This window comes from Nothoprocta perdicaria, unplaced genomic scaffold (genome assembly GCF_003342845.1).
Source record: "Nothoprocta perdicaria isolate Ctin4 unplaced genomic scaffold, notPer1 scaffold_29, whole genome shotgun sequence".
In the NCBI taxonomy this organism is placed as follows: domain Eukaryota; kingdom Metazoa; phylum Chordata; class Aves; order Tinamiformes; family Tinamidae; genus Nothoprocta; species Nothoprocta perdicaria.
In genome coordinates, this window is record NW_020455521.1 from 2431315 (window position 1) to 2455992 (window position 24678).

General features: G+C 42.0%; 2 protein-coding genes and 1 long non-coding RNA gene across 5 annotated transcripts in view; 1 reads left to right on the top strand and 2 right to left on the bottom strand.

Moving 5' to 3' along the window:
* The window catches only part of FNIP2 (folliculin interacting protein 2), a 45856-nt gene extending 34919 nt beyond the window's left edge, over nt 1–10937 (bottom strand). For 2 of the 3 annotated variants that reach the window (XM_026041696.1, XM_026041694.1), the window contains exon 1: nt 10843–10937. In XM_026041696.1, the coding sequence (XP_025897481.1) occupies nt 10843–10937 (95 nt within the window). Of the gene's footprint in view, nt 1–1013; nt 1065–10842 lie in introns of those variants that run through there. The other variant, XM_026041693.1, reaches the window with a different exon arrangement.
* A 4618-nt stretch (nt 10938–15555) lies between these two features.
* LOC112949320 lies at nt 15556–15926 on the bottom strand. Its single transcript, XR_003249809.1, has 2 exons — nt 15790–15926; nt 15556–15676 (listed from the first exon to the last, which is right to left on the bottom strand). It is a non-coding gene; the product is annotated as an uncharacterized LOC112949320 (long non-coding RNA).
* Nucleotides 15927–16153: 227 nt separating this feature from the next.
* Nucleotides 16154–24625, top strand: PPID (peptidylprolyl isomerase D). The gene is made up of 10 exons (XM_026041688.1): nt 16154–16263; nt 17408–17548; nt 17670–17776; nt 18029–18217; nt 19074–19196; nt 20535–20641; nt 22116–22257; nt 23601–23687; nt 23785–23827; nt 24393–24625. Exons 1-10 carry the CDS (start codon nt 16179–16181, stop codon nt 24479–24481), a joined length of 1113 nt encoding a protein of 370 aa, XP_025897473.1. The 5' UTR covers nt 16154–16178; the 3' UTR covers nt 24482–24625.
* Nucleotides 24626–24678: the final 53 nt, after the last annotated feature.

Sequence of the window (24678 nt, forward strand, 5' to 3'; positions counted from 1 at the left end):
AGAGACAGAGAAAAAAAGCACTCCATTTGCAGCCTTCTTCTAGCCCCTGTTCAAAGGGAGTGTTTCAAAATATGAAACAATAAATAACAGAACCGAGTAAGAAATATCATTAGACTTAAGCAAGTATATCTTGATGCCAGCTGATAACAGACATAAAAACCACTGGCATCCAAAATCCCATACCACCTCTGCTTCTGATTAGGTGAAAAATATTCGTTTTACTTCAAACAAACAAACAAAAATTTCAAAGTAATTAAACATGTCCACAGAAAGGCCCTGGCTCCCAGGAGGGCTCTGTGAAGTCGGGAAGAGGTGGCACTCTCCCTCGGACCTTACAGCCACGCAGGGTAGGGTGCTCTCCAGGGCCATGGAAGTCGTTTCCAGTGCCCTTCTCTTCCCTGTTCCAAACAGCTGCTCCCACCTCAGGGGAGAGTTCTCTGGAGTACAGACATCCAAGCTCTGCCTAGACATTTCCTTCTTCCAACGAAAACCTCTTCCCAAGGAATCAGCAGCTGCCACCAATCCAAAAGCAAATTTTCAACAGCATGCTGTTTCTTTCTCTCTGACATACGTGCACAAATACAGTTACCTGGTTCTACACATATTCTCGCAAATTCAAGGTGCTGTTTAGGATCTACTTCCAAAGCAAACCTTACAATTCACTTAAATATCAAGCTGTTAAAATCCAAATTATATGCAGCAGCATGGTTTATAGTTCTCAGTTTTTATTTTAATAGATTAAGACCTCCAATACATAACAACAAAGATACAAGCTGTGGCTACTTGGTGTTGCCCTGGGCTGAAACTGTCCGAGTCTGATTTGTTCATCAACTACAGAATATTAATGTAAACACTTATAGATGGCTCAAAGTCTTGCAAGAATATCAGGGTTGCAAGTCTTTTAAAATAGAGATTAAACAGATAACTGGAAAGTTACCCTGCAATAACACATTGGCAGATCCAAGAAGGAAATGAAGAAAAATTAAATACGTCAAATAAGTATGTAAACTTACCGATTTACCCAAGTGGCAAGAGAGTAGGAAAGAACGCACACACAAGAAGCCATACTTGGTCACCCCAAAATTGCTACAACATCAGCAGTCCATCGCCTCTGCCGAGATGAATACCAGGAAATCCTGACTTAGATTGAATGAAGCGATAACTGCAGACGGATATAACGTCAACTCCGGAATCTTTTTTATTAGTTACAGACAAAAATGTGTTTTGTTCCCCTTGTTTTGTGCTTGTCTACTCCATCCAAAAGGCTCTCCTTAACCCTCTGTTGCGTGCAGTGTTGAAGGTAGCTTTCCAGTAACTGGTACTGAATCTTCAAGGCTCGTATACTTTTACTTTCCAGCGTCACTGCAAAGGGAAGGCGGAGCCCGCTCCTAAAACCCTGCAGAGGAGATCAGGGTAGTTAAATCCAACTGTAATCCTTCAAACCAACCAAGCCACAGTTGTGCAGCTGACAGATATGGTCGGAGCCAACCTTACTGTATGGGGCTGGATGCAAGGCAGGTGTGTGTGTGTGTGTGGGGGGGGGGGGGTCTGTTCACCCCAATTAAGCAAGGCTTTGAATGCATAAATAGTCATTAAGTTATGAAATACTCTTGCTTAAAGTCGGTCAACTGCAAAAACTATTTTCATATGGTATTAAACATTTTGTTAAAACATACATGTACACTTTATGTACATAGACTTAAAATTTATACAGTCAAGCTTATCCATCAAGTTATCTACACAGAGTAGCATGCTAAAATTTGAGTGGCAAGTAGAAATCTATGCCAATCACCAAATATTTAATATAAAATATTAGATTTAATATAAGTCAGTAAGTTTATATAGCAGTTACGTACTTAAACACATTAGAAATCTTTCTTCTTGGGAAGAGGTAAAATGGACAAGTTTCATGCATTTTGCAATAAAACACTATATGAGAAAGGACTTGATAACTAAAAAATGGGCCGAACTTTCTCACAAGTTGAAACTCTAGTACAACAGGCTAGCTATGCCTTCTTTACAATACACCAAATAAAACCCAAACTTCTCTCCTTCTTGTCCAGTCAAGACAGGACCCAGTGACAGAACTCTAGTTAAGCCTAGTTTAGTCCATAACTAACTACTAGTGCTTTAGTAATGCAAATAAATACCCACTGTTTCACTCAGATCTCTAGTTCACATGCCAACACCATATTTGAACACAAACAGGCAATAACTCCTTCAAACAGTAAACACAGTTTAATTCAGTGTTCCAGGTTATCCTTGGCTCAATTGCTTCTTACCCATGACAGACAAAGAAATCCGGTAAGTTTAGCACCGTGTATACAAGTTCATAGATTCAACTGAATGAAAAAAAAAACAWAAACCCATTCCCATTTTCCTCTCCATTACTAATACAGTACATTATGCAGTCCAGCTATACATTGCCATTTTAGAATTATCATATCACTGTAAAAATGGCATAAAAACCTATTTTTAATACACATTATTTTTTCCTACTTCCAGCCAAAAGCATTCCCATACTCGTATATGCAAGACTGAACACAGGGAGTTCTGAGCACAAGTTTGTACCCAGATTGTTTCCTGAACTAAACAGTAATCAGCGGATGACACTTACACCCTCAACGGTCTCAAAGACTAACGTCATCAAGTCATCATTATTCATTCACTCTGGAATCTGGACTCGTGTGAAATGGTTTTTAGTGCTTAGTAAGCAAGTCATTTATATCCACAGCCAGATATTATATATGATACCTTGATAACCAAGGAGGATTAATTTTTCCTACTCTTTACCTTGCCATGATTTAGAAACTCCTTTATTTGCTGGTAAGGCGGAGTTTGGCACTCCTGAAGCTGCTTCAGCTGACTACCCTGTAAGCTCAGCTTCATCCAGGCGAAGGGCCAAGCTCCAGTAAAAGCACAGACACAGCCCACGTGGTTGTCTGCCAAGCAAAGCCAAGTTGCCCCCAATGCCCAGCTCTTCCTGCAGCCCGCTCGGAGCTCAGCTCTGGAGCACACGAGCCCTCTCAGCCACCTCTGCGTGAAGTCCAGCAGCCTGGCACAGAGCAGCTCTACCAGGGTAGAGCCTCTCCATGGAGATGACCGCGGGCAGTTTCAACACACCAGCAACTCTGCTGGGGAAGCCACAAGCTCCAGCTAAGAATCAATTCCCATAGAGCGTGGGAGAAGGTCAGAGGCTAAGCCATGTAGCAGTTTGCCAAAAACCAAGCCTTGAACTTCAGAACAGACATGAACTTTCCTTGTTTCCCTTTCAGCAAACTTGCTTCTTCCTCCTGCCTGCACTAGAGGTAACCAACTCTCCTTTCTTGCAATCTAAGAGTTATCTGCACAGCTTGCTTAACTCAYTTCTGCTGAACAAGACTGAATTTCAGAAACAAAAGATCTACAACCCTTCTTATTGGAGAATTTGTTTCTTTTTTAAAGCACAAGTCAAGTGCAAGTTAGAGAGTTAAGTGTCAAACCTTAGAAAATGGTCATTTTGTGAATGTGAAAGGAAAGGCAAAGGAAGGTAAGCAAAAGCAGCTTCTGCAAGTGCTCAACTTATCTGTAGCAGCTGGGTCAGTTCTCATGCCCACACCACCAGGCAACAGAAGCATCTGGTCATTAAGATGTAGATTAATTGGTCTCTGTTGACAGTTACAAAGGTTAGTGAAAGTTTGCTTTTCCAGAGCAGACAAGGCTTCAACTTCATGACATTATATTAACTTCTGAAGTGATTCATATTTGGTGAAGGTATTATCCAAGAATAACCCACTTMCAACTACACAGGAGAGTCTGTAGGAAACCCATGAGAGAATGACCTATCTATCCAGTTTTCCTGTATCCTGGATCTGTGCATTCACATATCCAGCCTCAAAAGCTGACATGTTTCAGGTGTCGGGTAATATCCTGATTCAGAATTTAGTGTAAAGACTCCTAACAAAAATCCAGAGTATCAAGTTTATTTATGCCATTTTTCTTTAACAGTCAGCAGACATGATGATAATAAAGGCTAGGAGTGATTATGCAAAAAACTTTCATACTTCACTATAAAGTGCTATACTATAGTAAACTGTTCAGGCTTGTAATTTGAAGGTGCTAACATCAAGTCAAGCCTGTTAGCACCCCTATTAGAAGGGTAAATAAATACTGACAGCTTGTTTAMTTAAGACACCTGATTTCTTTAGCACATGTGAAAATTCACTGAGCACCTTGGAGGACAGAAGCTGAACAGTAACACATTTAAGGGAGAACATACTGCAGAGGAAGYTCCAGACTGGTTCAGCAATTACATCACACCGTGTTCAACTTTCACCTCATTGTAATTCATGGAAGAAAAATCATGAGCTAGCTCTAACAACAGTAAGTTTAATGTAAAACTCTCATTGTGTCTTGTACAAATCAATGCAACCAAGAATATGACCCACACCTTGGAAGTGCTCTGATGAGTAAAACAGAAACACTTTGGCTGTTCACTAGGTACAAGCATCAGAGAGCACCAGTACTTGCCCCAAGTGTAATTGAGAAGGTGCAGGCATTACAAAGGAAACCAAACCGGACCTCTCATGCCTCGGCAGTTTGCTTTGCAAGCTGCGCTGAAGCTCGTCTTGTGACCCTGATCTTGTACACGAAACATGACATTGCTACAGTGCCCGAGCGACAGACGCATACAGATGGGGTGGATGGAGTGATGTAAGCACTGCTAGAGGAGGAGAAGGCAGAACAGAGAACAACTTCAGCTTCAGGAATACAAAGCAGAACACACAGGAGAGATGATTCATGCATGACGGGCAAGCGACAGTGAACAGCCACGTTCAGCTTGCTTGCCAGAGCCCTAGTAATCAGACACTTAGCATAGGAAGGGCGTGGGTAGGTGCAGACAGACACATCTTCTGTCTCCACAGAAGAAATGTCCAATTCAGAGTCCTCCTTTTCTCACTTATTCTCTCTCTCCAGCAAGACTGTTAACCATCCTACAGAATCAAACTTCTCATCTTTCACCTAACAAATGGAAACCTTTGTATAGCAAATACTGAAAATTAAGATACTCTAAAAAACATTYTCCTTACAACACCTTGTCTAAGGCATTACAGTTACAAATAAYATGGTTTTCATCAAGGATGCACTTAGTAGAAACACCCATTGAAAATACATTGCACATAGTTCTCAAACCAGATCTTCCATTYGTAAGTTATCTCTGAACACCAGAAAAGACACGAGCAAATGATGGTTACTGTCAGGAAAAAYAGCTAAGGCAGCAGGTATCTCTCTCGGTTTGCAACACATGCAGCCAGCATTCATCCAAGGAATCACCTTTGCAAAGAAGAGTCTTCAGCAGCTTCACTGCAGCAGCTTCCAAATGTCACAAGAAAAAAAATAATGAAAGGCCAGAACAAGAAATACTCTGATTTTATGAAAATAACTACTCTATTTTCTGTAGTACACAGTAGTTTAGTGATGTTTGCTTGCATAAGGCTTTTGGTCTACTGTCACTGCCTGCTGGACCAAAACTCCAGCGAAATGCCACTGCCACACACATCTACATCCCACTAYGTCAAAGCAGGGTAACATGATAACTAACAACTACAACATTTAAGTCAAATCCCTGCCATCTTCCCTCTCATTATATAAGTTTTAATAAAGCTATTCTGTTGCTTCAACTAAACTTACATAAAAGTCTAGGGAAATCACACACTATTGGCAAGGAAGCTCTGCATCAGCTTTTAAAAAAGCTCCCCATGAAATCATATATTATGAATGAACATCCAAATTTTGCAAAGACAAAGCAACTCTGTTTTCTCATTCACRATCCATTTATGTCAACAAGCAAGTACTTGCTTATACTACCAGCAGAATTGCTTTAGACTGCAGTGCACTCTCTTTATGGACACGCCACTGATAAGYGTAGGAAGCCCTGAGGCTCCGTTCACCACACTACCCTGAAGCTTTCTCTATGCTGGGCTCAGTATGTGGCAGAGTACTCACCTGTGCAGACAGACATGCCAATGGCAAATGTGCCATAAGAACACGGCATTAACTGCCTACTATCCAATTGTACTATCCAATCAAGTTTAAGATTCAGATGTGTAGAAACATACAACTAGATGGTTACACAACATTAATTACTCATAAAATACAGCTTATTTATACATTTTCACACAGCTTTTTAGATGCCCAAGGTAAAAAAAAACAGAAAGGACCTCTTCCGGAAACCTTATGAGAGAAACTCATTCTCTTTTAAGAGGGCTAATAGAAACCAAGAGGCTTTTCAGTGATGGAGGTATGGAGGGGGAGCAGAAAACAAAACAAAATTTAGTAGAGAGAAGAGCAGCCTTTATTCCTRCAAAGCTCAAAAGCCAAAGGACTGGGCTTTTGCTCTTTTTCTTTGCAAATAGCCCCAGGCTGTAAGTCTAGTTTCCACGAATGGTCTTTCTAGAAGATCACACTTTCAGTCACTTCTTCACCACKCTGATGTCTTGTTGCGAGATTGTAATAAATATCTTTCAGCAAAACTTACTTTTTATCTGTGATTACTAAAGAAAAGGTAATGTAAGAACAGAGGTATAATACAGCACCATAAGGCCCATCTTCAGCTGTCAGTAAAGAGGCATACAGCCAACATTCGATGTTTSATGTTCCCTGCATCCACGCTCAGAGTTGATCCAGAACTTAATTTCCCTTCCTACAGCACATAAAATAGTGATTTTGTGATTTTGCTTGAAACGCTTTTAAATGGATTTACAACCACATATAYAGAGGTATAGTCCATGTGTGAAGAGGTACATAGGTGGTTAGTAGTTTTATTGTTCTTTGGATGTCTGCTCAGCTGCAAGAAGCTCAAAACAAACCCAACGAGGCTGCAAGCCTGCACAAAATGGCATGCAAGCAAACTTACAGCTTGCTACTGCTTCCTTTCCTTTTCTCAGAGGGTGGAATATTGCCAGGCTGCTAATAAATACTCTGAAAAAAATGCTCAGAGAGTGGGATCTCACCAAGCATTTTAGCACTATGACCAAAGGAATTACTAGTATCAACTGCCAAACAAATGATCTCATACACCGAAGCTAACAAACTGCTACCAGATAGATATCCTGCAGCTACAACATGACATCCGTTCCATTAGAGACACCAGAAGGAGCAACTGATATTTAAAGTTGAAGTAATAACCTGTTTGCAAGTTCCAAACCCAGCTCAAACACCAAGGTCTCACATTTTACAGAATTCATATGAAGTGAAATTGTTTYCTATTTTCGACATTCCTTTGCTGCATATACCAATATCAAAGAAATCTTACCAGAGATCAGCATGCAGAGACAACACATTTATAAGTGAAAGTCTAATCTTGCAAGTAGTCTGAGGCATTTCTTTTCATTCTTACATGCCCTAGATACAGGCTTTCTAGTTTCACCCCTTGTCAGGAGATTTGAAAAAAAATCTTCGCTTCAGTTTAAAGGGAACTTCAGTCTTTCGTGTTGAGAAGCACAGTAAAGCAAAACTCATCAATTACACATGAACTGCTGTAAATTTAAGTACAATCAAAAGACCCGCAACCCATACTTATTTCTTTAAAGCCATTCCCCAGTACCTTCCTCAAGAATTCAGTTAACATCAGAGATATGTAGTTTTAAAACACTGTGCTTATTAAATACTCTGCTTCATCCCTAAAACCTAAACATCTAGGAGATTATGATGTTTTTGAAGTAACAACTGGCTTTTTGCTGGGCACACAACTCTGGTAGCACTACAAAATACGTGCTAAGATCCACTGTCTCAGTCTTCTAAGGGAAGTTACAGTTGCTAAGGGGACATGAAATATTTTAAGGCAATCTTAGCTACACGTAAATAGCTATTTCTCACAAGTGAAGTAATTGGGGTTTCTCAGAATGAGARGTAAAGAGAAAGCTGTTAAACTAAAGTCAAATAAACTTCTCTGTTGAAAAGCACCCATACATATTTTTATTTAAGAGAAGCAGAAAGCAGCAATAATAATACAAAAAAAAAAAAAACCTTTGCACACTGTGCACAAAACTTTTCTTGAAAAAAAAAATAAAACACAGAATTACAACACAAATATCTGAACTCGCGGCTGTTTTCTTCTTTCTCTTTTTACAAGTAACCAAAGCATTCTACAAATGTAAACACTACCATTCTACCATTAAATTCAAGCCCAATATTTCCATTATTTTGCAGRAAGGCACAAACCACTAGAGAGTTCCACTAACCTAAGAGCCCTATATTAATATAATAGCTTTATACTAATAGCATCTATACCTCATGCTTATGTTCTCCTCATGCAACAAGTAAGGGCTGTATTTACATCGGCATGCAGAACAGWCTGGGTCCACAGGGTGGGTCAACGGGTACGAAGGTCCCAACAGCCACGCTGCCTCTTTTGCCTGCTGCTTGCCTGCTCCCAAGGTCTGAGAGCCCATTAGCGGCTGAAGCAGTTTAAACACTCCAGGTTTGCTTAATCCAAAGGCATCCAGCCTGCATGCTGAAGCCACTCAGCTGCATGAGCCCAAGAAAAGGCAATTGGGAGGGTTTTTGACAAGCACACTCCTGATCCAAGTGAAAATGCTAATGCACCCAGGAAACCATTCCCTGTGGCTCCACACTCACATATACACGCCATGACTCTTTTTCCTACAAGCACATGCCAGCTTGTCCTGGTAAGGAACATGGAATTTGAAGTTTGCTTTTCTCTGCAGAACCAAAGASAGGAAGAAGCTCCAATACCTGGTCACATTTTAACTTGAGCTTAAAGGAGGGCAGGATGGTGGAACAAGCAAACAGAACTTCTTGTGGGCAAGTCTCAACCCTCTGCAACACARTATCTAGGCAAGTAGCCAAAGCGTTAAGAAGCAAGGCTTCTCAGCTGTGCATTTTGGGGGTGGGTCCAGAGTAAATCAAATTAGAGGATGTAATATCTAATAAAGATATGCTCAGCATTTTTATTACAGCTTTGGGGGAGGTGGTGTGCAAGACACGCGCTTCCAGGAGTCTCCCAACAACGCAAGGTGCAGAGCTACACATCATCAACACAGGGGCTCTCCCAGGGCCGCTCAGGAGAGCCGTGTGCAGCAGGGCTGATGCTCAATGTGACGGGATCTCCCTAACCAAAGCACAGAGAAGGGCTGGATCCTAAACATAAGCTTGTTGTTAGACCAAAGAATGATCCCAATGCTCTGCCTCTACCAGTGACCAGAACTACATGCCTAATATAGCGGTTACTGAAAGAAATCTTTCTCTTTATTTAGGTCCAATCACATATTTTCATCTAAACAAAGATTACTATTYAACGGAAAGCCTATTAGAAAGCCTATTTTCTAAGGACCAACAAGTATGCTTCTGCACATCACTAAAAGATCACTGGAAAGAAACCTTGCAACACATTTAAAAATCATTAGGAAAGGGAGRAAAAAAAAGATAAAATATTAAAAAGAAAAACAACCCACATGCCAAATGCTTCTAATAACTTAGAAGAAATATGCAAAACAGACCTTAAATATGCAAAAAAGAAAATGTGGATKATGGAGGATGGCGAATTGCTAAATAAAGAGAATGATTACTTATAWTATTGTTTAATAACAACAAAAACGTGTCACATAATTTAAATGCTATTCAACGTGTGTGTGGGGAGGGAAGTGTGCCATATCAAACTTCAGGAACAGAGGAGGAAAAAAAAAAAGTCCCCCCCAACCTTTCCATATACTCCAGATTGAGCAATTTTCTTGACTTAAGAGAGGATACATGTTGTGTATAGCATCTRCCTGCACGGAGCTCCTCAAAGAGCCCAAGAACCTAAAACTAATAACATTAAGCTGTTTTTGCCTCTCTGATACCAGGTACTTTACTTTCACACAAAAATATTGTGACTCAGAAATTGTCACTGGCTTTATATGTGGAAAACAGCTTGGTTTTCTTTCAAACTAAAATGATCCTGAAATCCATGAATGATATAAGGAATAACTAGCAAACACAGTGCGTAGCTACAACACATGACCAGGTTTGAAGTCCCACACAAAGGTGGCACGGGTGCTGTGCCCCATCACTGGGGCAGGGCTTCCCTGCAGGGATGATGCCACGTGCAGGCTGATGCCACTTCACCTTCCACCACGATCTCGTTGCTTTGGCCACGTGTTCGGCAGTAACCTGCACGGATCGCCTTTGAAACTGAGGAGGCACCACCATGATGGAGATCCTTCACACCTGCCCTRCGGCCCTTGCTCCGGGGATAAGGGACAGATTCTGCCTCCCCTTGTGCTCCTAGCAGTTCAAGCAGTGAAAGTCCAGGCTCCACTTGAAGCCCGTATGTTATGTGACCACGAGACCAGTTGGCTCATGCTGGATGACACAGAGGCTACGAGACATTCTTATGACAGGAGTGACTCTCAGCWGGCTTTGGTCACGGCAGCAGGACAGATGCTAAGCAGGACCATAGCTCCAAATGCCTAACCCGAGCAAAGTGCCATCCCTGAAGGTTTAGGGAGCAGCAGCAACCCACATGGGATAAAGATTACATAAGCCACGCGGGAATAAGAGCTGGTAACTCCCACCGTGAGGGCCGGTGCGATGGTAAGCAGCGCGCAGCGGGAGGCCCGGAGCTGCCCGCTGCTGCCCAGGCGAGGGGCGCTAATCGGGGTCACGCGCGCGGGGCCCGTGCCCGTCCCGCGGCGCCGCTCCCAGCGCGGCCATGAAGTGCCTGAGAGATCAAACGAGGGGGGCAAACGGGGCGGCGGCGCCTCCCGCGGGCTGCGCTTCCCCTGCCCACACTTGGCCGGGGGGAGCCCCCCACGCCGCGGCCCCCCCCCCCCAACGGCTCCCAACGGCCGCGGCTCTCACCTGAAGGCGGGCCCCTCGCGTGGGGCCCGGCCGTGCGGCGCCGCGGCGCCGCCGCCCCTCTTGTTGAAGAGCTTCTGCAGCAGCGTGGGGGCCATGCTGCCTGCCCGCCCGCCCGGCCGCCCCGCCTCGCCTCGCCTCGCCCGGCGCCTCAGGCGGCAGCGGGCGGCGGCGGCCGCGGCAGCAGCATCCCCGGCGCCGCGGAGCCGCCCAGCATGGCGCAGGGGAGGCGAGGGCAGCGCACGCCGCACGCCCGGCCGCCTCGCGCCGCTCCCCGCCGCTCCGCCCAGCGCCGCCGCCGGCAGCCGCCAGTCACGGGACCGCGCCGCGGAGACGCCGCCGCGCCGCGCCCCTCGGGCGCTCCCCATTGGCCGCGCCGCGCCGCGGGCCCGCCCCCAGCACGTGGTTAGAGCGCCCGGAGCCAATCTTAAAGGCGCACGATCCCCCTCTCCCCGCACCTCGCGCGGCGTGGCCGTTGCGACCGTTGGAGCCGTTGGCGGGGCTGCGGGGAGAGCCCTTAAAGGTCCCCGCGGCTGCGGGGAGAGACAATGCCGTGTGTACATGTGTCTGTTGAGACAACCACAAACGTGGGCAGTACGCCTGGGTGTGCACTTATATGTGTGTGTGCATRTGTGTATATATATATAGCATACATTATATATACAGAATAATATATGTATACCCACATATGCAATGTACCCATTTGTATGTCTGCTTTATTTGTATATGTATATATTTTATGCATACACACATGTAAAGCATCTATTTATTCCCTTTCCTGAGCTCCGGCAACTTTTTTTTCCTCCCRGGAAAGGAAACTTCTGGACACTACACATTGCACAGGATAAACTATTACAAAAATTGTAGGKTTTTTTTTTTTTTTCCCTACAGGCAGATGTGGTTGTGTGGTTTTGTCCACCAGCAGGGTCATATTTTCATAGGTCCATCAAGAGAACATAGATCTGAACTCTTGTTTTTAACCAGCGATTGCGGTGCAGTAAGCAAGCAAGATCATGGCATCTTAGCTCATTTTCAGGAAACCTAGAAAATCACCAAAGGCTTTTGCAATGTACAACACAAGAAATCCCTGTGACAAGTCTTTTATCTTCTTTCAGTGCACATATTTAGCACTGCAAGAGGTACAATTTCAGTCCTGACTGCTTTGTAAAAAAGGGAAAAGATTTGAAAAAAAAAAAAAAGATAGTGATATTTTTTGAAGAGGAGTGAAGGATACTACCCTGAAGTTTTTGAACCCTCRGGTCATTAGGCACTATCTGATAGCAAATACAAATCAGTGTTCTTTTTCAGATGTGACTGTCCAAATACCCTTTATCTGGCAAGCCTACAGTCCTAAAGAGTGTGTCAGCAACATGGTAGATTGTGTAGTGCTTTTTTTTTTTTTTTTTTTTCCCCCACACAGGAATTACTGTAATGGCCAGAGATGCATAAAATAACTTATCTTTGACTAGTTGTAAACTGCTCTGTGCACCTGACAACTACCAGTGGCTGGAGCACGTTGGGTGTGTTCCTGAAACACATCTGATTTAGTTTCATCTGTTTGGGTGCSTGGGTACTACTCCTAGATGTAAACAAAGACAGTTAGTGGGGACACCTGGGAGATTCACTTGAAAAGTGCACTWCTGATCTGAGCAAAATTGTAAGGTAAATGCACCCTGTGGCTTGGCTGATGCTCTGCCCAGTAGTAGTTCACAGTATTTTTTGTTTATGTATGTAACTGTCAGTATGCTCTCAAGTTGATAAGAAAACATGAAGACAGTGCTTCCTTCTAAAAGCACACTATTCCTTAAGTTTATTCTTCAAAAAACATGGGGCAAACACAGCTTAATCGGCAGAGAATCTGGAAGTAGCTTTCAAAAAATCAATATGCACTATCCCATCCCAAACGGAGTTGCCTGGAAAGTACGCTTGACAAACAAAATTTTTCACTGTCTTTCTCATGTGTGCAAAATRCGAGCAGGTGTAAAAGAAGCAAAGCTGTACCAGGTCAAAAGCAWACATCATTCACAGCAAGGTGTTGTCTCAACAGCCCTGGCTCTTAAAGAAAATGCAAAAAATACAGGTATGCCACATGAAAATCAAAAACTTATTTATAATAGGTACTGAAGGACTAGACGCTTCCTGTACAGAGAGCGCTGTCAGTACATAAAAGGGATAATTTACATCCTAAAATAGTTGAGTGCTTGAATAAGCGTTCCTGGGTTTTTCAGAGCATAAATCTCTGTGAAGAGCATAAATCTCTGTGAAGAGATTTATGCTCTGAAATATATATACACTTTTTTTTTTTTTTTTTTGAGGAACTAAGTTTTATAGCCAGGAACTTTTATAGCCAGGACAGGCTGGAATAAGAGCCAAGGCTACTAAGTCATGGCTGTTTCCAGTCTTGAATGCACAAGTCCCAAATCCTCCTACACATCTGTAGCAAAAACTAAGCTTTGCAAGAACCACAAAAAAAAGAAACCAGAAACCAGAACTGGTAACTGCTGAAGATTTAACAAAAAACTTGGTTAATCCAGGATGTCTGTTAAATACCTACTTACTCCTTTGGGTGGTGATGCATAGTTTATAAGGTTGTATGAATWCCATAAACCTGCGGTGCTTATAGGGCATCAGCTACATTTTGGATTCTGTGAAATAAACAGAATCAGATTTTCTTGCCATCTCAYACAGGCCGAGTAGAATGTGGTATCAAAAAACAGAGAGAGATTAGGGATTAATAATTACTTGTTGTTAATTGTATTATTTAGTGTAGTAAATCTAAGTGACTTCCTATACAGAATGTTAAAATATATTACAAAATGTCTTATACCTTACAAACAGGGAGAGAAGTTGACAGGAAGACAGAGTTCGAGATTGCAGCCCCCTACAAACTATCTTACTCATCCTGCATTGAATGTAGTGTTACATAACTCGTGCTGTTGCTGCAGCAACTTTCCCCAGTGTCTGAATAATGACATGAAGGTGTTGCCTTAATATAGACAGGCAGTTACACCGTCTTTTCACATGAAGGATAAAGTCAGTGAAAAATGAAAGGCATTTTAAAGGGTAATAATAATTTAAGGTACTWGTTTTAGAATCATTGGTAAGTGTTAATATATACAATGAAACATATAATGAAATAAAGATGCATCTACCTGTGCATGTCCTGTCGCTTGTCCAGAAGCTGGTTTGCTTCCCCTCTACAGCAGGGCTGTCGGAGTTAGCAGATTGCATTTCTAACCCTCCTGCCTGGGAAGCCTTCCAAAGCTCAGTCGGAAATCACAGTATCCCGAATTTTGAAAGGCAAAACCTGTAGTTGGCCTTGCTGTTTGCTGGCTGCACTCTCATCTTTTAAGCCATGCTGATCATCTTGGACTTCATGATACCTACATTTGATGCACACCAAAAAGACTCTCTACTATAATAAAGAATACAGTCATGATAAAGATCTACTTAGCTGCTTTTTGGTGATAATTCTTCTCTATAAGTATCATTATATATTTACATGAAATTACAGAAACATACAGGTCATATATCAAAAGGAGGTATATAAGATCCACATGAAAAAAACTCTTGCTCTGAAATGCCTTGGAGTGCACTCAGGCTGGAGTGTCACACCTAGCAAGGACGATTTGCCAAAGGCCTCAAGTTTTGAGCCTCCCCAACACATGTTTTTCTAATGGCAAGAKTCAAACTAATTTTACTAGGTTGTCCAAGCTATATATGCAGGAAAATAAATATATGAATTAAAATAAAAAGTTTAACAAGCAATTCAGCTATTAATTATATACAAGAGGTATTGCTTTGCAAATATGTACAAGTTATCAGAAGTATCTAACAATATTTGCATAAGAGGAAATAGTTTTAATTTACAAAATCACAAAGCATTTCCRGATCACAAGTCAGTCATTTTACTGCTTGAAAATAGAGCTCAAAGGGCTTTTTAAAATGCCTCTGACTTTCAAAGGGATTATTTACTTATGAATTCAGCATACAACTTAATGTATTAATTTAATCACAAGATCAGTAAATTCTTGAAAGAAGCGATGCTATGTCTGATCTTTTTTTTTTTTTTACAATTGCCAATTACTATAAAATGATACATATAGTATATATACACTATATTAGATTACAGTACTACAGTACTATAGTGCCTGGGTGCCTAGCAGAAGGAGATGGCTCATTCTGCTCACATAATTTCCCATCCTGTCTGGTTAGGCTGTAATCTCTTCAGGTTAGGGATTGCCTCTTTCTTTGCACCTCTGAAGTACCTTGCACAGGGGTTCTTCCAATTCATGTAACATGAACTATCACCCTAGAATCTCAGTCTATTACAACCTGGCGAGGGAAGAAGCCCGCAGGGTGTGCGCAGACTGCATCAGCTTCTTGCCGAGGGGAAGCTGCCAGCAGCCCTCAAGGGAGATTACAAAAAACAAGCAGGCAAGCAAGCAAACACCAMCAACAGGCACTTCCCTCAGGGGTCTGCTCAAGAAGTCTCTTCCAGATCATGCCCTCTCGGCCAGCGTCACGGGGATCAGAGCTCCTGCTGCTCTTYACCTATGCTTTGTGTGACGACAAGGGCAGATCCCGGTGGCTGCCACTACGGCCGAGCGCAGCGTCACTTGGGGAGGACTCTGGGCGTCCCGGAGCCTGGGAAATCCCTGACGCAGCTGCACAACCTGCCCCAGAGAGAGAAATGCCTTCGTGTGCTTCCACTAATCCCTCACTGCGTGCTCCCGGATGCGCACGCATGGCCTTTCCTTCTGTTGAGGGTTCCCACATGTGAGACAGAGCAGCGCTCAATGCTGATCTCTTCTTTTACTCAACATCTGCGTAGAGCCTGTGAAAACAATCTCAATGTAGAACAATATTATTAACATCAATGCTACTTTATCCTTCCTTTTAACCCGGGAATTACAACTGCCCCCAATACTCCTAATACTGAAGACACACTGCAAGACAGATGAAAACCAGCCCGATGAAGCTCGCGTCCAAAACTTCAAAGGTGACAGGAACTAGGAGAGGAAACGTTTGTGGGCCGCGATGAACCCCGAAGAAGGCAGGGCTCCCAGGACGCCTCAGGGCAGCAGGGCACGGAGAGGCCCGTTTCGACGAGCCGCGTTCCCAGGGCGGCCCCGCTCAGCTCCGGCCTCGCGCCGCGCCTGCCTCCATTTTGTCGCGGCGCCCGTTAGGCCGAGCCCGCCCCCAGGCCGAGCCGGGCCTGTCCCGCCCGGGGCCCGCCGGGGCGCAGGGCCGTGCGGGGCCCGCGGGGCGGAGCGGGAAGCGGGGCGGAGCGGGAAGCGGCCGCGCCGCCTCTGCCCCGCCGCGGCGCCAGCGCCGACATGTCGCAGCCGAGCCCGGCCGCGCGGCCCGGCAACCCCCGCAACCCGCGCGCCTTCTTCGACGTGGACGTCGGCGGGGAGCGAGGTGGGGAGGCCGCGCCGGATCTACCGGGCTGGCCTAGGCCAGGGCGCAACGTGCGCCAGATCTACCCGCGCCGGGCCGGGCCAGGGCGCAGCGTGCGCGGCGGGCGCCAGGTCTGCCCGTGCCGGGGCGCGAGGGAAGCGGGCCCGGAGCAGGCCCGGGGCGAGCCGGCGGCCCGGTCCTCCTCCTYCTCCCGGTCCCTGGCTTCGGGGCTGCGCGGCCAGTGCCGGGCTGGAAGCCGGAGCGGCCCGTGCACAAGCCGGGCTCCCGCAGTACGCGGGTTTGGGATGCAATTCCCGTCYGCCGGGGCGCCGCGCCCGCCGGTTCGCCCTGCTGCCTCACCGGGGGGAAAGTCAGTGCCTCAGAAACGCACTACCGCCTGCCRGTTGTCTTAATTTGCTTTCGTTCCTGTATTAATTAGAATTAACTTACCTACATGTGGCTTCCAGTAGAATGAATGAAATGGTGTTAACTAATTGTTAGGCTGATGAGGAAACTGCAGCGTTGCTGATGGCAGCTGCCAAGAGTGAGAAATCTGACAGGCCAATTTATTAAAAAATAATATAGCATCCATTTATCTGTATGTGTTATCTAATTAGTTTTGCATTAAGTAAAACCGTGCATATTTTTGCATTTAATGATTGTCTTCTTGCATCTATAATAGTGATTTATTCATACACATATAAAGTATTATTGTTACTGTCTAGTAACTAGTAAATAAGATTACATGTCAAGAGAATTACAAGTAGTATTGATAGGCACATTTAGCCACCTTTTGGCTCAGATAAGAGCTACCATRATACTCCTTTGTGTGTGTGTATGTACGTGGGTGAAACCTTTGCCTTGCTTTGGTCTAAAAATTGCAGACTTTAATAGCATGACAGTTTTATGAGCCTGTATTTTCTAGCTCCAGAAAGTATAAGTTCTGTGCAGATACAGTATCTATTTTTGATATTCTTCGTAGCACAGTTCATTGCTGATAATATCTTTGCTCTGTCAAGTAGGGCTCTGTCATTGTTTGCCACAAAACAATCCCCAAAAGCAAAAATAATCTTATGAATAAAAATGCCGTTGCCCTGCAGTGCTCTGCACCTGATTGTGCCTAGGAGAGGACTTAAAACGTCTCACCCTSTGTTTGTCATTTCAGTCGGGCGGATTGTCTTTGAGCTGTTTGCAGACGTTGTACCTAAAACTGCCGAAAACTTCCGTGCGTTATGTACAGGAGAGAAAGGAGCAGGGCCCACCACGGGAAAACCCCTCCACTACAAAGGATGCCCTTTCCATAGAAGTAAGCTCTGTGAAATTCTCTATTACACCGTGGAAAATGGAAATCTTCTATTAATATCTGAAATAAATAATATTAAATAATATCCGGGAGCACTGGATTTAATAATGATCTTCTTTTACAGTTATTAAGCAATTCATGGTCCAGGGTGGAGATTTCTCAAATCAAAATGGCACAGGCGGAGAAAGCATATACGGTGAAAAATTTGAAGATGAAAACTTTCATTATAAGGTATTCTTTTGAAAATAGACCTTGAGTTTAATTTTAAAGTTTTAGTGATTTTTATTTAAATTGAATCCTATTGCTCCTCAGAATATTCTTTTTAATTGCCCTATTAGAAGTTCAGTAAAACGGAGTGCAGCCTCTCCAAAGTTGTCATCATGGTTGTCATTGCAATATATAGTAATAGCTTTTCCGGCATTTTATGTATGATTTTATAGCGGATCTTGTATATCTTGGTTGCAATTTTTTCTTGTTATACAGCATGATAAACCAGGGCTGCTGAGCATGGCAAATGCAGGACCTGGTACCAATGGCTCTCAGTTCTTCATTACAACGGTGCCTACTTCTCACCTGGATGGGAAACACGTGGTGTTTGGCCAAGTAATCAAAGGAATGGGCGTTGTTAAAATATTAGAGAATGTTGAAGTGAAYGGAGAAAAGCCTGCTAAGGTAAGCCATATCCAGCTGCCTAGGAATCCTGCTTCTGTTTCCGTTAGGTGATGTCTTGACTAAAAACTATGAATTGATTTGACCTCCTTTTCAGGATGATTAAAAATTATTTACCATTTACTAGAAAAAAAATGCTTAAGGCATCATTTTTAGCAAGTTGTTTGGAGGAAGTATTGAACCATACAGTTAGCCTTTCATTCTCTCCTTCTGCAAACAGTTTGCAAGTCTTGTTTAGCACTTACTGAGACTAAGGATTTATAGGACTGTAGGTTCCTCCAATCTGAAACATTTCTGCCAGAGCTATTGAGAAGGGAAAAAATGATTTTGTGATTAAAAACTATTGAAGTGGTTACTCGTTTTCTAAAGTGTTTTAGAAAAATCAGTCAGTGGATTTTTATGTCAGTTTTATGTCAGAAACTTGTATATCCTATAAAGCAATCAACCTGTAGTTCATGTCAGCTTGTCACTGTTGGGAAAATGTATCTGTTACTTTAAAAGGCTTGTCAATTTGAAAAAAGAGAACAGTCACCTCTGATATAATTGCTGTAAAGTCCTGCTTGCTGCAGCTCTTCTTACTGCTATTTCCTCTTCCAGCTTTGTAGGAAGCGGGTCGGGTGTGGTTGGATGCTGGTGCTTGAAGGTGACAGATACTCTCTGCAGTAAAAACCTTTGGGCTGAGTCGAAGGGTGATGTGACAGGCTTCCGAAATTGCTGCACCAAGCAGCAGATGACAGAGCGTTTTTACAGCATTTCAGAGAGCACACAGTCCTTTTTTTTTTTTTTTTCTTTTTTTTTTTTTTCTGATATTGTCTTGATGTACAGTNNNNTTTTTTTTTTTTTTCTTTTTTTTCCCTAGTTGTGTGTTATTGCAGAATGTGGAGAGCTGAAGGAAGGAGAAGACTGGGGAATTGTTCCCCAGGATGGCTCTGGAGACACTCACCCAGATTTTCCTGAAGATTCAGATATAGACTTAAAAGATGTAAGTGTTTGATTTTGTTTGTTTGTTTTTCTAGGTAACTGTTTTACAAAAGAAAAAGTGAGATTTGTGAGTAATCTAAATTATACAGTATCTGTGAAGCTCTTCACTAAGCATTTCTTCTCAAGATCAGTCAAAGTAATGATCAAACGTAACAGTGAGTTTTAGGAAAGAGAATGCTGGGGGAGAGAATTGCTGTCTATTTCTTTTTTTCAGTGCTAGCTATGCCTAACTATTCCCAGTAACTAAAAACACAACATTCCACTTTTTTTTTTTTTTTTTTTCACATTGGCTTTTTTTTGTTGTTTTTTTTTGCGCTACACTTTTGGTAGAATTATCAGAACTCCATCTCTCAAACGTGTAACTTCATGTTGCACCTGCACACTTTCCTGTGTGACATTTTATTATTAATATTGTAAGGGTATGTATTTAAAGACCAASCTCTTCTGAAGATCTGACTATAGCAAAGTTAAAAGTTCTCAGTTCCGAATAGTTATTGGGAACTTTTCAGGTTGCAGTTACAGTTAGGAGGCAGAGTCGTGACAGCACTTTTTGTGTTGTGCAGGTTTTTACTTTACCGTGTGAATGAGATGGACAAACTGTGCTAATCAGACAGTGATTTCTGAGGAAAAAAGGGGCTTGTCTATGTGGATTCCAAATACAAAATCAGAAATAGAAGAGCAAAAAGACATTCCAATTACAATTCAGACAGACCTTATATCTGCCCCCTGAGAAACACTTTTAACTTGGAAAATTGTTTGGGTAACATTTGTTGTGCTTCAGATCTGAAGTTGGTAGTTGCCTGTATTCCTTAATTTTGTTTATATAAGCTAGTTATAGAAAACCTGGTGAAAAGAGTTTTTAGAGAAAAAATATGTTCATATGACTTTTAATTTGAGATTACATGTAGAGTTCAAGTGATTAATACTGCTTTGAGAAGCAGAAGTCGATATTCTTGGGAATAAAGCAGTTGTAGACTTACATTTTGATTGTTAAGATACCTTGATTTTTCATAAATAGCAATCAGTCAACACCTTTAGGTCTTTAACTGATAAAGCAGCAGCACTGGAGGGGTGAACTGCTTTTGCTCTTTTCTTTTTTCTTTATTTTTTTAAAGGTATTAGGAAATTCATCTTTCACATTACTTATTGGCTCATTCTACATAGAGAATATTGTAGGAGTGGTTTGAAACCACTATTTGTCTAAATTGAAGTAATTTTGTTCTGAGATTTGATGGTGATTTTTGAGAGAGGATGGTCATACAATCCTACTGTGAAAGATTAAATTAAGACCTTCTTCATAAGTAATTTCATACTTTATATTTTCCATCTATTTTATTAGGTTGACAAGATTGTGGCCATAGCAGAAGACATAAAGAATATAGGAAATACTTTCTTCAAATCCCAAAATTGGGCAGTGGCAGCTAAAAAGTATAGTAAAAGTTTACGGTAAGGCTATCATCATTAAACCAGGTAGTTTCTGTAATCCAAATTAACATTGCAATCAAGCAATGATAAGTGAACTTTAAAATGCCTGATGCTGTGCCTTTCATTTTCTCTTAAGTTTTATAAAGACTCCAGAATCTAGAAAAGAASTGCTTGATTTTTAGACACTTAACTCAGATAGTACTTTTGCTGCTTAYTGGGCAAGAATTATATGCAAGAAGTGTTGCTTACAGCTCCGAATTACTCGTGCTGCTCTGTCTATACTGCTGAGCTGATGTGTAGTGGGGAGGAGCAGCACAGCAGCATTTGAAATATTTGGAGAGGGAAGAGCACGAGATGCTGCCGCATCTAAATTCTAACAATCAGTAGCTTTAGGACATGKTAAGTTCAAGAGATATCACATCCAAATATGATACTTAGTAATTCTTCACTATTACTTATTTTTGCTCTGAGGCACTGTGCCATCATCATCSTGATGTCACATGCAATTCAGACTAGTCTTCAAAATCATGATTTTCTGTTCTTGTTTTCCTCCTTTCATACTTTCTGCTTTATACAGTTGAGGTTCTTCCCAATTATTTCTTTTTATTTTTTACTGACATTTATCCCTAGCTTCATAGTTATTAACAGTCAATAACAGTAACAATGATGACAGAAAAAGAACTGAGGCATATTTGGTGATTCATCTGAGTTTTAACGGCCTTGATTTCAAAGAAATGATGTCCTCGTAAAGCACAAAAATTAAAATATTAACCCAAAATGCATCCTCTCCTTTGTGCTCAAAAAACCTGCCATAGTCCCATACAAAATGTGAAATAAATGGAATATATACATAAACATTTTAGAAATGATACAGCAAAACAGGCTGGAACAGATCTTTAAGGAACTTTGTCTTACAGTTGTCCATCTCCTCCTTCCCCCTTTCCTAGGTAAAACCTAGGTATTGTCTGTGTATTTTTCAAGTAAGGCTCTTAAAGCTTTGCCTTTGGAGCTAAAAACCCGACAGCATCAACGCCTTGTGGACGAAGGTCAGAGTGGGCCTGTCCCTTTCCCTAGGAAGCAGAGATGCAGTAAAGGATGGGGCTGGGTCTTGAGCCAGTGCCAGCTCGGGCCTTCAGGATAAGGGTCCTAGGAGTCAGTCAGGGAAGAGGTGATGCTGGAGTTAACAAAGCCCAGAGAATTCCCTCCTTTACCAAGGGAAATGAGCTGTAAGCCATACCCATCTAAACTAAAATACACCTGAGATACAGGTCAGGGTAGGGCTGATATATGTAGGGKTTTTTTTAACAGTGGAATTGAGATGGAGTTAAGAATATGAATTAGGAGAAAATACTAATTTGGAGAAGTTTGTGGGCATGCAGTTTCGGAAAGACTGCTAAAGGCATGATGAAATGGAAGTTAAGCTGACAACATTAATACGTACTCTCTTTAAATCCTTTTTTTTTATACATGTATATTTGTTTTTCTTTGCCTGCAGGTATGTAGAAGCTTCTGAAGCAGTGGCAGAGGCAGCAGACAAACCAAAGTTAAAGACCGTTGCTTTGACTTGCGTTCTAAACATTGGTGCTTGTAAACTAAAACTGTCAGACTGGCAAGGAGCTATTGAGAGTTGCTCAGAGGTAATTTAGTGTTTAATGTTTTCATTTCATAGGGCTACACAGGTATGGAAAAAGCAGCCTTTTCTCCTTCCTTAACATGACAGAACTGTTAGGTAAGTGTAACAGCACAGCTGCACTAGACTTCTGTAATGCATTTAGCTTAGCTCTTTTAGGAAGCATTACACAGCACACCACTGTTCTAATCAGAACAGCAGTGTGCTAAGAACTGACTAACCAGTACGAGTCAAGGTAATGGTTGATGAGAAATCCTACACTTACCTTCAGTTAGGATTCCCCAGGGCCAAATGCTTTTTAAATTAACAGTCTGCACTACAAAGGTTGTTTGCTGTAAATCAGGAGTTAGAAAGAGCTGAACTTGTTCAAACACACCTTCCTTTAAGATAAGTATGAGCACATCTGTCCATCTAAAAAACAAGGAATGMTCCTGTGAATATGTAAGACAGACACTTAATTCTCTGTTGACCCAGAACAGGCTGGTAGCAGACACATAGATCAGGATAAGCTCCTTGCATACACAGACAATGACAAAATGATGTATAGAGAATTGTGGATGCGGCTTCTACTGTCTATAATTCTTAATTAAATAATTAAAAATGATAGATTAATGAAGCCAGATATTCATGCAGAGATTTCCTTAACCATTGAACTGTAGTCTTAAAAAAAAAAAATATGCAAATATATCTTTGTCATAAGAAAYTGATTTTCACCGAAGGAGGGGGAAAAAAAAGCTCCTCGTGGAAAGGACGGAGCTAGCTAAATGCTAAGTTAACTGTGGGACTCAATTACTGTTCAAGTATTTGCACAGTCTGTTTGCCTAGGCAGTGTATGTTCTGTTTTGCTGTTGTCATATTAAAGCTGATCACTGTCCTGGGATATACACATTAGCAAAATTGACTCAATAAGGGGGAAATGAAAACTTTGAAAAGTTCCTGACTCAGGGGCTGGACTGCTCATACACATCCCCCATTCCAGCAAGGAAACAAGGTCTGCATAAAGACTGTTTTCTTTATGATCCCATTGTCAAGGTTCTTTGGTGAAGGAAGGAGCTGTAGCAGAGTCACACCCCGAGACTCGGGGGTAGGATAACGTGAACAGCAGGTACCTTTGCCTTGAAAAATGTAGAGATACAATCTCCRCACTATCCCAAAGTCTTTTGTTCCTCAGAGAAGACCAGCTCTGCTGCAACAGCAGCAAAGCCAACTAGGCAGCTGTTAGGAAGGCTGCAGTGCAGTGTTCCTCTTTACACCGTGACTGTTTGGGGAGTTTACTCTGAAACGAAAYGGGAAGATTGGCTGCGGGAGTGTGTGCTAAATGCTAACGTGGCTATTTGATTCATTTTACAGGCTCTTAAAATAGATCCAGCAAATACTAAAGCTCTCTATAGACGGGCTCAAGGATGGCAGGGAATAAAGGATCTCGATCAGGCATTGGTAATGATTATATATATACACACACATTTATACACACACTTTTTTTTAAATTGAAATACTTTATCAAGATACTCACTTATACTTCTGTTTCTTTAAGGCTGATCTTAAAAAGGCTCATGAAATTGCCCCTGATGACAAAGGTAAAAATTGTTTCTTTATAGATTTTTTTCTTTCTTTTTAAATAATATAACAAATTAAAATGCGACATTATACCAGGGTGAAGCATAAGCTCCTGACTTCTGACACCTTCTGAAACTTAAAGGCTGATCTGTCAAGCACAGAGCCTGCTGAGTGTTGCATAAAAACCTTTTTATACAACATTGATGCCTCTGGAATCATGGGCTAAAACGTCCCCTTCTGCTTGTGTAGGTCAGCAACAYACAGAGGAAGTTCTGCCCCTCTCAAAGTGTAATTTTCTGGTTTTGTTGATACCTCRTTGGATAAGATTCTTGCATCATAAATTCTCTGCTGACATCAATACTATTTTTCCTATATCTTCCTCCGCCTGTTGTACTGTTAGATGAAACAAACTAAGGGAAGAGTCTTTGTGCAGTTAATGTCTGACATGCTAGAAATTAAACGCAGTTCTAGCATTTAAAATAAAGATCAGTAAATTATAGCATTGTCATCTACCCTTGGCAGTATTAGGAAACTTGATGAAAAGTGATTACTATAACTGGATCATGTTTTTTTTCTTTTAAGCAGCTATCCAAACGGAAACAGTTAGAATCAAACAGAAGATGAAAGCCCAAAAGGAGAAAGAGAAGGCAGCTTACGCTAAAATGTTTGCTTGATATTTTTTTCCAAAGCTTTAAACCTAAGCACTAACTCTGTAAAAGAATAAATGGAGCCGCAGGCAAGTGTTTCTTCTGTCAGTTGCCCTGTACTGCAGTTTTTGGCGTTTACAACTTAAAAGTCTAATAATAAACTGTTCAAAGATTAAGTTGTTTTCTCTTTCTTTTTAGCTTTAATAACTTGCGCTTTGTGATTC